The sequence below is a fragment of the Scyliorhinus torazame genome, chromosome 10 (assembly GCF_047496885.1).
Source record: "Scyliorhinus torazame isolate Kashiwa2021f chromosome 10, sScyTor2.1, whole genome shotgun sequence".
NCBI classification, from domain to species: domain Eukaryota; kingdom Metazoa; phylum Chordata; class Chondrichthyes; order Carcharhiniformes; family Scyliorhinidae; genus Scyliorhinus; species Scyliorhinus torazame.
In genome coordinates, this window is record NC_092716.1 from 141,955,966 (window position 1) to 141,970,260 (window position 14,295).

The 14,295-nt window shown below is 50.8% G+C and overlaps 1 protein-coding gene across 1 annotated transcript in view; it reads left to right on the forward strand.

Annotated features, from left to right (window-relative positions):
- chid1 (chitinase domain containing 1) overlaps positions 1-14,295 on the forward strand; it is a 234,762-nt gene that overhangs the window by 172,320 nt on the left and 48,147 nt on the right. Inside the window, exons 8-9 of the mRNA XM_072518783.1 lie at positions 8,156-8,257; positions 11,632-11,787. Of these exons, the coding sequence (XP_072374884.1) occupies positions 8,156-8,257; positions 11,632-11,787 (258 nt within the window). The remainder of the gene's footprint in view (positions 1-8,155; positions 8,258-11,631; positions 11,788-14,295) is intronic.

A 14,295-nucleotide genomic window follows, 5' to 3' on the forward strand; every position in this document is an offset into this window, starting at 1 on the left:
AGTGAGGGCAGCACACTGACACAGTGAGGGCAGCACAGTGACACAGTGAGGGCGGCACAGTGACCCAGTGAGGGCAGCACGGTGACACAGTGAGGGCAGCACAGTGACACAGTGAGGGCAGCACGGTGACACAGTGAGGGCGGCACAGTGACCCAGTGAGGGCAGCACGGTGACACAGTGAGGGCAGCACAGTGACACAGTGAGGGCCGCACGGTGACACAGTGAGGGCAGCACAGTGACACAGTGAGGGCAGCACAGTGACACAGTGAGGGCAGCACACTGACACAGTGAGGGCAGCACAGTGACACAGTGAGGGCAGCACAGTGAGGGCAGCACACTGACACAGTGAGGGCAGCACAGTGACACAGTGAGGGCAGCACAGTGACCCAGTGAGGGCAGCACGGTGACACAGTGAGGGCGGCACGGTGACACAGTGAGGGCAGCACGGTGACCCAGTGAGGGCAGCACAGTGACACAATGAGGGCGGCACAGTGAGGGCGGCACAGTGACACAGTGAGGGCGGCACGGTGACACAGTGAGGGCAGCACGGTGACACAGTGAGGGCAGCACGGTGACACAGTGAGGGCAGCACAGTGACACAGTGAGGGCAGCACGGTGACACAGTGAGGGCGGAACAGTGACACAGTGAGGGCAGCACAGTGACACAGTGAGGGCAGCACGGTGACACTGAGGGCAGCACAGTGAGGGCAGCACAGTGAGTGCAGCACAGTGAGGGCAGCACACTGACACAGTGAGGGCAGCACAGTGACACAGTGAGGGCAGCACAGTGAGGGCAGCACAGTGACACAGTGAGGGCAGCACAGTGAGGGAAGCACACTGACACAGTGAGGGCAGCACAGTGAGGGCAGCACAGTGACCCAGTGAGGGCAGCACGGTGACACAGTGAGGGCGGCACGGTGACACAGTGAGGGCAGCACGGTGACCCAGTGAGGGCGACACAGTGAGGGCGGCACAGTGACACAGTGAGGGCGGCACAGTGACACAGTGAGGGCAGCACGGTGACACAGTGAGGGCAGCACGGTGACACTGAGGGCAGCACGGTGACACACTGAGGGCAGCACGGTGACCCAGTGAGGGTAGCACGGTGACCCAGTGAGGGCAGCACGGTGACCCAGTGAGGGCAGCACGGTGACCCAGTGAGGGCAGCACGGTGACCCAGTGAGGGCAGCACGGTGACCCAGTGAGGGCAGCACGGTGACACAGTGAGGGCAGCACGGTGACACAGTGAGGGCAGCACGGTGACACAGTGAGGGCGGCACGGTGACACAGTGAGGGCGGCACGGTGACACAGTGAGGGCAGCACAGTGACACAGTGAGGGCAGCACACTGACACAGTGAGGGCAGCACGGTGACAGTGAGGGCAGCACGGTGACACAGCGAGGGCAGCACGGTGACCCAGTGAGGGCAGCAGGGTGACCCAGTGAGGGCAGCACGGTGACCCAGTGAGGGCAGCACGGTGACACAGTGAGGGCAGCACGGTGACACAGTGAGGGCAGCACGGTGACACAGTGAGGGCAGCACGGTGACACAGTGAGGGCAGCACAGTGAGGGCAGCACAGTGACACAGTGAGGGCAGCACGTTGACACAGTGAGGGCGGCACGGTGACACAGTGAGGGTGGCACGGTGACAGTGAGGGTGGCACGGTGACAGTGAGGGCAGCACAGTGACACAGTGGGGGCGGCACGGTGACACAGTGAGGGCAGCACGGTGACACAGTGATGGCAGCACGGTGACAGTGAGGGCAGCACAGTGACACAGTGGGGGCGGCACGGTGACACAGTGAGGGCAGCACAGTGACACAGTGAGGGCAGCACAGTGACACAGTGAGGGCAGCACGGTGACAGTGAGGGCAGCACAGTGAGGGCAGCACAGTGAGTGCAGCACAGTGAGGGTTACACAGTGAGGGCAGCACGGTGACACAGTGAGGGCAGCACGGTGACACAGTGAGGGCAGCACAGTGACACTGAGGGCAGCACAGTGACACAGTGAGGGCAGCACGGTGACACAGTGAGGGCAGCACAGTGACACAGTGAGGGCAGCACAGTGACACAGTGAGGGCAGCACAGTGACACAGTGAGGGCGGCATGGTGACAGAGTGAGGGCAGCACAGTGACACAGTGAGGGCAGCACGGTGACAGTGAGGGCAGCACGGTGACACAGTGAGGGCAGCACGGTGACACAGTGAGGGCAGCACGGTGACACTGAGGGCAGCACGGTGACACACTGAGGGCAGCACGGTGACACAGTGAGGGCAGCACAGTGACACAGTGAGGGCAGCACAGTGACACAGTGAGGGCAGCACGGTGACAGTGAGGGCAGCACGGTGACACTGAGGGCAGCACAGTGACACTGTGAGGGCAGCACAGTGAGGGCGGCACGGTGACACAGTGAGGGCAGCACGGTGACACTGAGGGCGGCACGGTGACACTGAGGGCGGCACAGTGACACAGTGAGGGCAGCACGGTGACACTGAGGGCGGCATGGTGACACTGAGGGCGGCACAGTGACACAGAGGGCAGCACGGTGACACAGTGAGGGCAGCACGGTGACACTGAGGGCGGCACGGTGACACTGAGGGCAGCACGGTGACACTGAGGGCGGCACGGTGACGCTGAGGGCGGCACGGTGACACTGAGGGCAGCACGGTGACACAGTGAGGGCGGCACGGTGACACAGTGAGGGCGGCACGGTGACACAGTGAGGGCAGCACGGTGACACAGTGAGGGCAGCACGGTGACACAGTGAGGGCAGCACGGTGACACAGTGAGGGCAGCACAGTGACACAGTGAGGGCGGCACGGTGACAGTGAGGGCAGCACAGTGACACAGTGAGGGCGGCACGGTGACAGTGAGGGCAGCACAGTGACACAGTGAGGGCAGCACGGTGACACAGTGAGGGCAGCACGGTGACACAGTGAGGGCAGCACGGTGACACAGTGAGGGCAGCACGGTGACACAGTGAGGGCAGCACAGTGACACAGTGAGGGCGGCACGGTGACACAGTGAGGGCAGCACAGTGACACAGTGAGGGCAGCACAGTGACACAGTGAGGGCAGCACGGTGACAGTGAGGGCAGCACGGTGACACTGAGGGCAGCACAGTGACACTGTGAGGGCAGCACAGTGAGGGCGGCACGGTGACACAGTGAGGGCAGCACGGTGACACTGAGGGCGGCACGGTGACACTGAGGGCGGCACAGTGACACAGTGAGGGCAGCACGGTGACACTGAGGGCGGCATGGTGACACTGAGGGCGGCATGGTGACACTGAGGGCGGCACGGTGACACTGAGGGCGGCACAGTGACACAGTGAGGGCAGCACGGTGACACTGAGGGCGGCACGGTGACACTGAGGGCAGCACGGTGACACTGAGGGCGGCACGGTGACACTGAGGGCGGCACGGTGACACTGAGGGCAGCACGGTGACACAGTGAGGGCGGCACGGTGACACAGTGAGGGCGGCACGGTGACACAGTGAGGGCGGCACGGTGACACAGTGAGGGCAGCACGGTGACACAGTGAGGGCAGCACGGTGACACAGTGAGGGCAGCACACTGACACAGTGAGGGCAGTACGGTGACACTGAGAGCAGCACGGTGACACAGTGAGGGCAGCACGGTGACACAGTGAGGGCGGCACGGTGACACAGTGAGGGCAGCACGGTGACACAGTGAGGGCAGCACGGTGACACAGTGAGGGCGGCACGGTGACACAGTGAGGGCGGCACGGTGACACTGAGGGCGGCACGGTGACACAGTGAGGGCAGCACGGTGACACAGTGAGGGCAGCACGGTGACACAGTGAGAGCAGCACGGTGACACAGTGAGGGCAGCACGGTGACACAGTGAGGGCGGCACGGTGACACAGTGAGGGCAGCACGGTGACACAGTGAGGGCAGCACGGTGACACAGTGAGGGCAGCACGGTGACACAGTGAGGGCAGCACGGTGACACATTGATTGCGGCACGGTGACACAGTGAGGGCAGCACAATGGTTAGCACTGCTGCCTCACAGTACCAGGGACCCGTGTTCATTTTCAGCCTTGGGTGACTGTGGGGTTTGCACATTATCACCGAGACTGTGTGGGTTTCCTGTGGGTGCTGGGGTTTGTTCCCACAGTCCAAAGATGTGCAGGTTAGGTGGATTGGGCATAATCAATGCGCAGGCTTACAGGGATAGGGCGGAGAAGTGGGCCTAGGTTGGGTACTCTTTCAGAAGGTCGGTGCAGACTTCTCTGTCGGATTCTATGGTTTCTATGATTTTCTCAATACAGATCAGAACAAGAGAAAGGATTGTCTCAGCAACACTAACCCTTCGAACATTACTGAATGTGCTACTCCAATTTCAGGACCTTTTAACATTCTAAAATCAGGCTTCAGACCAACTTTCTCCCAGATGAACCTTTCAGTCACACTGCCAGCCTCTCTGTGAAGCAGCAGCAAAGACAACAGCTTTTCCCTGACACAAGAGTCAAGAAGTACAGATTTAGAAAACAGTCAATACTGGACCTAACCATTGGCCATTAGACCTAATTGGCAGAATTTGAGTCCCATTCAAAGCCGAATAGTTGCTTGAAAGTCTGAAAATTGTTATGAGAGTGGCCAGCTGGTTGGGTTGCTGGCTTGTTCATTCCTCTAGGTTGTTTGTGTTGCTGGAGGAGTAGACGGTGGGTGACAGCTGCTTGTCCAGAAGCAGCCGCTAGGCCTATTAGGCCAAATAACAAGCCTACTGAGGCCACCTAGCAGCAGCTAAATGGAATTTTCCAGCTGGAAACGCTGGCTTCGGATATAGTCAGTCTCTGGGTGGCAGACTAAGGGGAGGGACTCGTGTTCCATCTCAACAGGGACACCACACGTACTCACCAAGGCTCCCAGGCCCTGGCCACCCAGTGGAGATGACACCATGGCAGCTGTGGTCTTTTTTCTTTTGAACATTTTTTGACCTTCCGAGGACACTTGCAAAATGAGGCACCCACCTTTTCGCTCTCTCTCTCGCTCTCTCTTGCACACCGAGGCAGCTTGCACCTCAACGCGATGGCACTGTCATTGTTGGAGGCCCTCTCATTGGGCCCCAGTCCTGACATCCTGCCGCCACTGGCATCCAGGCCATTAATTGGCCATCCCTATGGAAGTTGCGTCGGGTTTCTGACACGGGGTCAGATTCAGATGCCCAGAAGCAAATCTTCTGCCAAATATCTCCTGGTGTGGTTCAGTGTCTCTTTGTTTTTTCATGCTCCTACAAAAAATGCCTTTGGATGTTTTACTATGTTAAAGGCGATACCGAAATGTAACCTGCTGTTACTGGAATACTTAACAGGTCAAGCAGCATCTGTAGAGAGAGAGAGTTAATGATGACTTTGTCAGAACTGGAAGATGTTCTGGATATAACAGGCTTTACACAAGTATTGATGCAGGGGAATGGACAATCAGGATAATCTGAGAAGAAATGTAACATAAACCATAAATTAGGAAATGCTTCAAATTTCCCCAACTCAGTTTTGTAATCTATTAGCAGCAGAGATTATGAATCTGAAAGTTTATTTGTCCAGAGAAATTGCAACATGTTACGATACCAGTTGCTGTTAATACTGGACAAGCCTGATTCCAAAGTGAAACCTAGCTTGGTTGACATTAACTTTTTTTTTTAAGAATTTGTTTTTTTTTTTTAAAGTTCGGTGGGGTTACTGGGTTACGGAGGTGGGGTGGAGGTGTGGGCTTGGGTGGGGTGCTCTTTCCAAGGGCCAGTGCAGACTCGATGGGCCGAATTACCTCCTGCACTAAATTCGAAGATTCTATGAAACCGTGAAGCTCCGTTACTGATCACATTCACAAGAGACTGCCAGTGTACGTTTACCACAAAGAATAAAACATGTATTAAACAAAAATAAACTATATTGCATGAGACAAAATGGTTGAAAATATTGCAATACAAACAGCAGAAAATGAATTAAACACACACGATTCCTTTTATCTCAGCACTACCCTTACAGACACACATCCCCAGTGAAGGTTTACCACTATCTCAACACCGAGGCTTCTTTCTTGGGCTGGCCCATTTGCGAACATTTTTTTCTTGCAGCTGATTTCTGAGCATTCACTTGATGCTTTTCCCCAGTTGGTATCTCTTGTCATGAGAATGTCACTTTAAGAAATGTTTGTCTGCTCATGTTACTGCAGTGATGTCAGAGTGTGGGTGGAGCTGAGCTCTGGCTCTGCTTTTTAGTTTCACTTTGAGAAAAGCTTGGGTGTGTCTGTTTTTTTTGGTTTCGTATCAGTGTTGGAGCTGAAGCCAGAAAAAGCAGGTGTACTGTTGCTCTCTCTGCCATGAAAAGACTATCTCTTGATCAATTGGTGAATTCGGAATTATAAATGTTTTCAGTAGTGAATTTAAACCTGATGTGCTTCTGTTAAAAAGTGTTTCTTTTGTCTTCTGGATGTTGTTTGGGAATTTATTAAGGATTACTTAATGTTGTATTCTTTGGGGGTTGTATTTGAATTAATGGTTGCTAAGATGTTCACTGTCTGTTTTAAAAAGGTTATCTTGAGTTCATAGAATAAACATTGTTATGCTATAAAAAATACTTTTCCATTTCTGCTGTACCATACCTGTAGAGTGGGCCGTGTGCTCCCCATACCACAATCTAGTAAAAGTTGTGGGTCAGGTGAACTCCATGATACACTTTGGGGTTCTCTAAACCCTGGCCCATAACACCCTCTGTGAGATGCCTAAAACCTGCGATCTAAACTCACTATTACTCCAACTTGAGAGCAAACACAAGTTCCCTAAACTCAGTTCCCCAGCAGGCTTGCAGGATTTCTTACTGGAGAGCTTAGACTTTCTGCATTTACTCTCTAGCAGACATACATTGACTGAAGTGCTCTTCTGTCTTTCTTTGTCTCTCTGTGTCTCTTGGTTCCCTGTCACCATGGAATAGCACAGTTTTTTCCACTATTTTTTTCTGAACTCACTAAACCACTAACCTTTTTGTAACCCATATGTCACTTCAAGGGTTATAAATCCTCATGAAAAGGCGTGTATACAAACAGGGCCTCCAGACTTCCTGGCATTCAGCTTGCAAAAAAAAACTCTAAAGGAAACTAGAATCATATTTCACCTGTCTTAATGCACAAATATAAATTAAACTTAAAGTTGTTCCCAACATTTCTTAATTCCCAGGATTTTATTTTTATTTATTCGTTCATGGGAAGTGGCCCATCCTTAAGCACCCTTGAGACGGTGATGGTGAGCTGCCTCTTGTCCCTGTGTTGTAGGTATACCCACTGTGTTTTGCGGGATTAACCAAAGGCCCAAAACACTAACACAAGGAAAGGTTTTGTTTTGATTTTTAACATTGGTACACAAACTAAAATGACGTATTGATTGTGTGCCAGTGGTAGCAGCGATTTCATCAGGTTCGTAATAACTAGACAGCAAGGTAAATTGGATTTCAATTAAAGGTGGAATGTTAGGTGTGAAAGATGGAATTTGAGATGTGAACTGAAGTGGATGGGATGAGAGAATGAAAATGAATAGAGGCAGTGATTGAAAAAGAGGAGGTGTTGGTGAACTGCAGGCAGAAATCAGACTGTGTGAATCAGAGTAGATTTCCAGGCAGATTGATGGTCTCTTACTCAGTCACTGTGAGCCACCGACTGATATCGACTGCAGCAACATCAGAATGGTTAAAGCAGAGGCTGGGCTCCTGTCCCTGGATTTGAAAAGCTCTCTTCAGTTCTGACAGATGAATAACCTAGAGAAAGTTCCACAAAATCATTTTCTGTGGAGTTATGAATGCACTGATCCACCACAGGAAGACTTAGCATCTTGTGCAAATAAAAACTATTTTTTTCAGTTCGGTGATGGAGTTAAGAAGGGGAATCTGAGGTTGGGGAGAAAGGGGTATACAGTGCGAGCTGTCTGAGGGAGAGGGGAGGTGGGATATTACTGTAAAGTCTTCCCTGTGTAATCTATAACCCTTGGATGCATCTCCCTTTGAGTAGTCTGCAGCTTAGGGAGACTGTTTATACTCCCATAGATGTGAGTGTTATACAAAGTGACCCAATTCTCTGTTCCAGATGTTGTGTAAGAGCACCACTATGTTTTCTAAAGTTGACATTTGTGTCCCTGTTTGAAGGAGCAGCCAACCAGGAATGTTTGGGAAGCCGGACTTTGACCAGCTGGCCCCGGTCGTGGATGCATTCAGCCTCATGACGTACGACTATTCAAATTCACATCGGTAAGGTTGTCAAAAGCCCTCACTTCCCAATCTGTTAAAATTTTCACACACTCCACCCGTGACCCCACACCACACACTCTTTCTCTTCTCCCCCCCCCCTCCCCCGGCCCTGTTTGGAATGGGATTCCAATGGGGCAGCTCCTGTTAGGAACGTGATTCCAATGGGGCAGCTCCTGTTTGGAATGGGATTCCAATGGGGCAGCTCCTGTCTTGAACGGGATTCCAATGGGGCTGCTCCTGTTTGGAATGGGATTCCAATGGGGCAGCTCCTGTTTGGAATGGGATTCGAATGGGGCAGCTCCTGTCTGGAACGGGATTCCAATGGGGCTGCTCCTGTTTGGAATGGGATTCCGATGGGGCAGCTCCTGTTTGGAACGGGATTCCGATGGGGCAGCTCCTGTTAGGAACGTGATTCCAATGTGGCTGCTGCTGCCTGGAACGGGATTCCGATGGGGCTGCTCCTGTTTGGACGGGAATCCATTGGGGCCAGCCCCTGTTTGGAATGGGATTCCGATGGGGCAGCTTCTGTTTGGAAAGGGATTCCAATGTGGCTGCTCCTGTCTGGAACGGGATTCCAATGGGGCTGCTCCTGTCTGGAACGGGATTCCAATGGGGCCGGTCCTGTTTGGAACGGGATTCCAATGGGGCTGCTCCTGTCTGGAACGGGATTCCAATGGGGCTGCTCCTGTTTGGAACGGGATTCCGATGGGGCTGCTCCTGTTTGGAACGGGATTCCAATGGGGCCGGTCCTGTCTGGACGGGATTCCAATGGTGCAGCTCCTGTTTGGAATGGGATTCTGATGGGGTTGGTCCTGTTTGGAACGGGATTCCAATGGGGCAGCTCCTGTTTGGAATGGGATTCCAATGGGGCCGGTCCTGTCTGGACGGGATTCCAATGGGGCAGCTCGTGTTTGGAATGGGATTCCAATGGGGCCGGTCCTGTCTGGACGGGATTCCAATGGGGCAGCTCGTGTTTGGAACGGGATTCTGATGGGATTGGTCCTGTCTGTAATGGGATTCCAATGGGGCAGCTCCTGTTTGGAATGGGATTCCAATGGGGCCGGTCCTGTCTGGACGGGATTCCAATGGGGCAGCTCCTGTTTGGAACGGGATTCTGATGGGGTTGGTCCTGTCTGTAATGGGAGTCCAATGGGGCAGCTCCTGTTTGGAATGGGATTCCAATGGGGCCGGTCCTGTCTGGAACGGGATTCCGATGGGGCCGGTCCTGTTTGGAACGGAAATGTGATTGAGTCGCATGTGGTTTGAGTGAATGTAAATCTACTTTGGAACAGGTACATCCAGCCCACTTCAACCCCACAAACGCCATTTAATTGAAACTGAAACTTTGGCTGCAAAAGTAGTTGATGTCGGAAATGGGAATAAAGGTGGTGTCCTGAAATGTTTGGTGTCCTGAAATATTGATGGAGTATTGTCGAGGATTCAACACGTGATTTGACCCATCTATACCTGACTGAGTGATTGGACTGTGTAAAAGAGCTCGACTTTGCCTCTGTCCAAAATGACACTTGATCACTGGGTGATTGGACTCTGTAACAGGAGCTCTAGTCTGCCTCGCTCCAATGGACAGCCGTCAAAGAGTACCCAGGTCACAGGGCAGTTTGTGCAGCAGGCTGCCTCATCATCTGATGTACCGCCTGGGGAACCACCTCGAAGGAGCATTAGAATTTGTATGATTAGAAATGTAGACAGCAGTTAAGTTGGCACGGGTTTAGCACACAGGTTACCGTTAGGGGTTAGGGCACAATAATTGTGTATAGAGCACAATAAATACCTGTTCAACAACGTTCTGAACTGCCTTGGTCTTCTGTATTTGTATTTGGCTGGTGGGTGATTGGACTGTGCAAAGGGAACTTCAATATGGTACCTGACCACTGGGCGATTGGATGGTGTAAAGGGAGCTTTGCTCTGCATCCCTCCTGTCAGTACCTGACTGGTGAATGATTGAACTGTGTAAAGGGAGTTTTCCTCAGCCTCTCTCCAATACGGTACCTGACCACTGGCCGATTCGACTGTGCAAAGGGTGCTTTCTCTGCCTTTCTCCAATATGGTACCTGACTGGTGGGTGATTGGATTGTGTAAAGGGTGCTTTACTCTGCCTCTCTCCTCTACGGTACCTGACTGGTGAATGATTGGACTGTCTTATCATAGATTGCATAGAATTTACAGTGCAGAAGGAGGCCATTCGGCCCATCGAGTCTGCACCGGCTCTTGGAAGGAGCACCCTACCCAAGCCCACACCACCCTATCCCCATAACCCAGTAACCCCACCCAACACTAAGGGCAATTTTTGGACACTAAGGGCAATTTAGCATGGCCAATCCACCTAACCCGCACATCTTTGGACTGTGGGAGGAAACCGGAGCACCCGGAGGAAACCCACGCACACACTGGGAGAACGTGCAGACTCCACACAGACAGTGACCCAGCCGGGAATCGAACTTGGGATCCTGGAGCTGTGAAGCAATTGCGCTAACCACTATGCTACCGTGCTGCCCTAAATACTTAAGGCAACACGGTCGCACAATGGTTAGCACTGTGGCTTAACAGCGCCAGGGTCCCAGGTTCGATTCCCCGCTGGGTCACTGTTTGTGCGGAGTCTGCACGTTCTCCCCATGTCTGCGTGGGTTTCCTCCAGATGCTCCGGTTTCCTCCCACAGTCCAAAGACGTGCAGGTGAATTGGCCATGCCAAATTGTCCTTAATGTCCAAAAAGGTTTGGAGGGGTTATTGGGTTACGGGGATAGGATGGAAGCGAGGGCTTAAGTGTGTCGGTGCAGACTCGATGGGCCGAATGGCCCCCTTCTGCACTGTATGTTCAATGTTCTAAAGGAGCTTTGCTCTGCATCTCTCCTGTTTGGTACTTGACCTGTGAGTGATTGCACTGTGGAAAGGGAGCTTTGCTTTGCCTTTCTCCAGTACCTTACTGGTGAGTGATTGGACTGTGTAAAGGGAGCTTCATTCTACCTCTCTCAATTACCGTTCCTCAGCACTCGGTGATTGGACTGTATAAAGGGAGCTTTGCTCTGCCTCTCTGCAATACAATATCAGACTGGTTAGTTTACCTCCCAGCTGTTCTGTATTTGGCCTTGGATTGCTTGATGCTAACGCTGGTTGTCTGAAATAAGAGGTGTTCCATTTACTGAGTTAATGTCCCTCATCTTGATGGTAAAAGTAATATGCTAGTTTTTTTGATTGGCTCTAGGTTTGAGCCTTTTCAACAGGACAGCTTATTTCCTGTGGAGTTCCTAAATGGACCGTGTGAGAGCTGCTGGTGTCGTTCCGAAATGTTCCAGTTGGATTTGAAGATAGGTGTGCCAAGTTGTGTCATGGACTGAATTGTTCCTTGTTTTTCAGACCTGGCCCCAATTCCCCCATCCCTTGGATACGAGCCTGTGTTCAGAAATTGGACCCAGATGCAAATTGGAGAAGTAAAATTCTTTTGGGACTGAATTTCTATGGAATGATTTATGGTACCCTTGGAGGAACAGCAGAACCTATAGTAGGACACAGGTAGGATATACTATCAGTGGTGAATCCATCATGCTTTATCATGCTCCTGTGAAGTGCAGTTGTGCAATGAGGCAGGGTTAATTATTGATGTCATCATAAAAGATGGGCAATAGTGATCATAATACTACATTATTCTACATGAAGTTTGAAAACGACATACTCCAATCACATACAAGAATCCTATGCTTAAACAAAGCCTGTTACATAGGTATGAAGGGACAGTTGGCCACGGTTGATTTGATAAACAGACTAAAAGGTATGGTCATAAATCCAGAGAGTAGGAAAAATGTAAAGAAACAATTCAGGTGTTCAAAAAACAGACTCCATTGAAAAACAAAAACTCAGTGAGAAGTATCCACCCATGGCTTACTCAGGAGGTGGAGGATAGTATTAGATTATAGAAAAAGAAATGTTTAATCTTGCACAGAATCCTAATTAGTCTGAAGGTTGGAAGTGTTTTAGAAACCAAGAAGTTGGTTTAAAAAAAAAGGGGGAACAATAAAATGAATAAACTGGCCAGGAATATAAAAACAGATTGCAAGAACTTTCGTAAGTATGTAAAAAGGGCGAGAGTAGTCAAAGTAAACGCTGGTCTCCTAAAAGCAAAAACTGGAGAAATTGTCATGGGAAAGAGAAAATGGCAGAGACGTTGAACAAAGATTTTGTCATTGTTGACTGTAGAAGATAAAAGTTTCATACCAAAAATATAGAGCAATCTAGGGGTTAATAAAAGTGATCAAATTAAAGTAATGAATATCAGCAGATACAAAATACTGCTGAAACCTAAAGGACTAAAATCGGACAGATCCCCAGGACATGATGGCCTACACCCTAGGGTAGCTGGATATGCTGGCTATGATTTTCCAAAATTCCCTCGATTCTGGAATGGTTCCATCATATTGGAAGTCGGCAAATGGAACATTGCTTTTCTAGAAAGGAGGGAGAAGACACGCTGGTTAGCCTGAAATCAGTCAATGGGAAAGTGTTGGAAGCTATTATTCAGTCTTAAGCAAGCACTTGGAAAATCCATTGCATCGGACAAAGTCAACTTGGTTTACGAGAGGTAAACCCTGTTTGACAAATATATTCTGGCTTTTTGAGGTTGTAACTGGTAGGGTGGCACGGTGGTGCATTGATTAACACTGCTGCCTCATAGCACCAAGGATCCAAGTTCGATCCCGGCCTGGGGTCACTGTCCGTGTGGTGTTTGCACATTCTCTCCGTGTCTGCATGGGTCTCACCGCCACAACCTAAAAGATGTGCAGGATGGGTGGATTGGCCATGCTAATTTGCCCCTTAATTGGAAAAAAATAATTGGGTACTTTAAATTTATTTTAAATAAAGAGGATGTAACTGATGGGGTTGATATAATATTCCTGGATTACCAAAGGCATTCGATGAGGGGCTATGCAAAAGTTTAATATGCTAGATCATGGAGTTGGGGGGAGATATATTAGCATGGATGGAGGATTGGCTGTCAGACAGGAAGCAGAGAGTAGGCATGAGTTGGACCTTTTCAGTTGGTGGGCTGTGACTGGTGCAGTGTCGCAGGATCAGTACTGGGGCCTCAGTTATTTACAATCCATATTGATGACTTTGACAAAGGGACAGAGATTAATGTATCTAAATCTGGAGATGACACAAAGCTGGTTGGAAATGTAAGCTGTGAGGAGGACACTGGCTGCAATGAGATAGAGAGGTGAAGTGAATGGGCAACTGAAAAGGTAACAAAATAGGGGGCAGGGTTTATGGTTTGAAATTATTAAATTGGATGTTGAGCCTGGAAGACTCTAAAGAGCCTAATTGAAAGGTGAGGTGCTGTTCCTCAAGACGATGTTAAGCTTCACCGCAACATTGTAGCAGATCAAGAACAGAGATGTCAGCCTGAGAGCAAGGTGGAGAATTGAAATGACAGGCTCCAGAAAGCTTGGGGCCATTGCTTATAGATTGAACAGAGGTGTAACACAAAATGGTCACCCAGTCTGTGTTTGGTCTCCCTGATATGAAGGTGATTTGTGTTGTGAGCAGCAAATAGAGTAAATGGCAGATAGAGTATAATGAAGGGCAGTGTGAGATTATTCATTTCAGTCGTAAGAATAGGCAAGAAGAATATAGGACTTCCGGTGGTGGCCATGAGCTAAGCAGCCTCATGAAAAGTGGCTCTCGTCAAAGAACTTTGACCACGGCCTTTTAACACCAACAAAAGGGCACCAAAAGTACCTATAATCCCTTAGTCTAACCCCCCACCATCGACCGCACTGCCAAGCAGGATAGGAAAGAACCAACCGCCCAGCCGAAAAGCCAGAAGAGACAAGGGGAGGGAAACGTCAGCCTCGGTGCAGGGAACAGCGTGGAAGCACAGAACCGGTGAGGGCCAACCCCACAGAGCTCCCAGCTCAGATCGAGGTGCTACTGGACAAATTGACGGGTTTCATCTTCTCCGAGCTCCAGAGACATAGGGAGGAGTGGGAATGGTGGCGTTTTACGCCAGCAAAACTGGCGCACCAT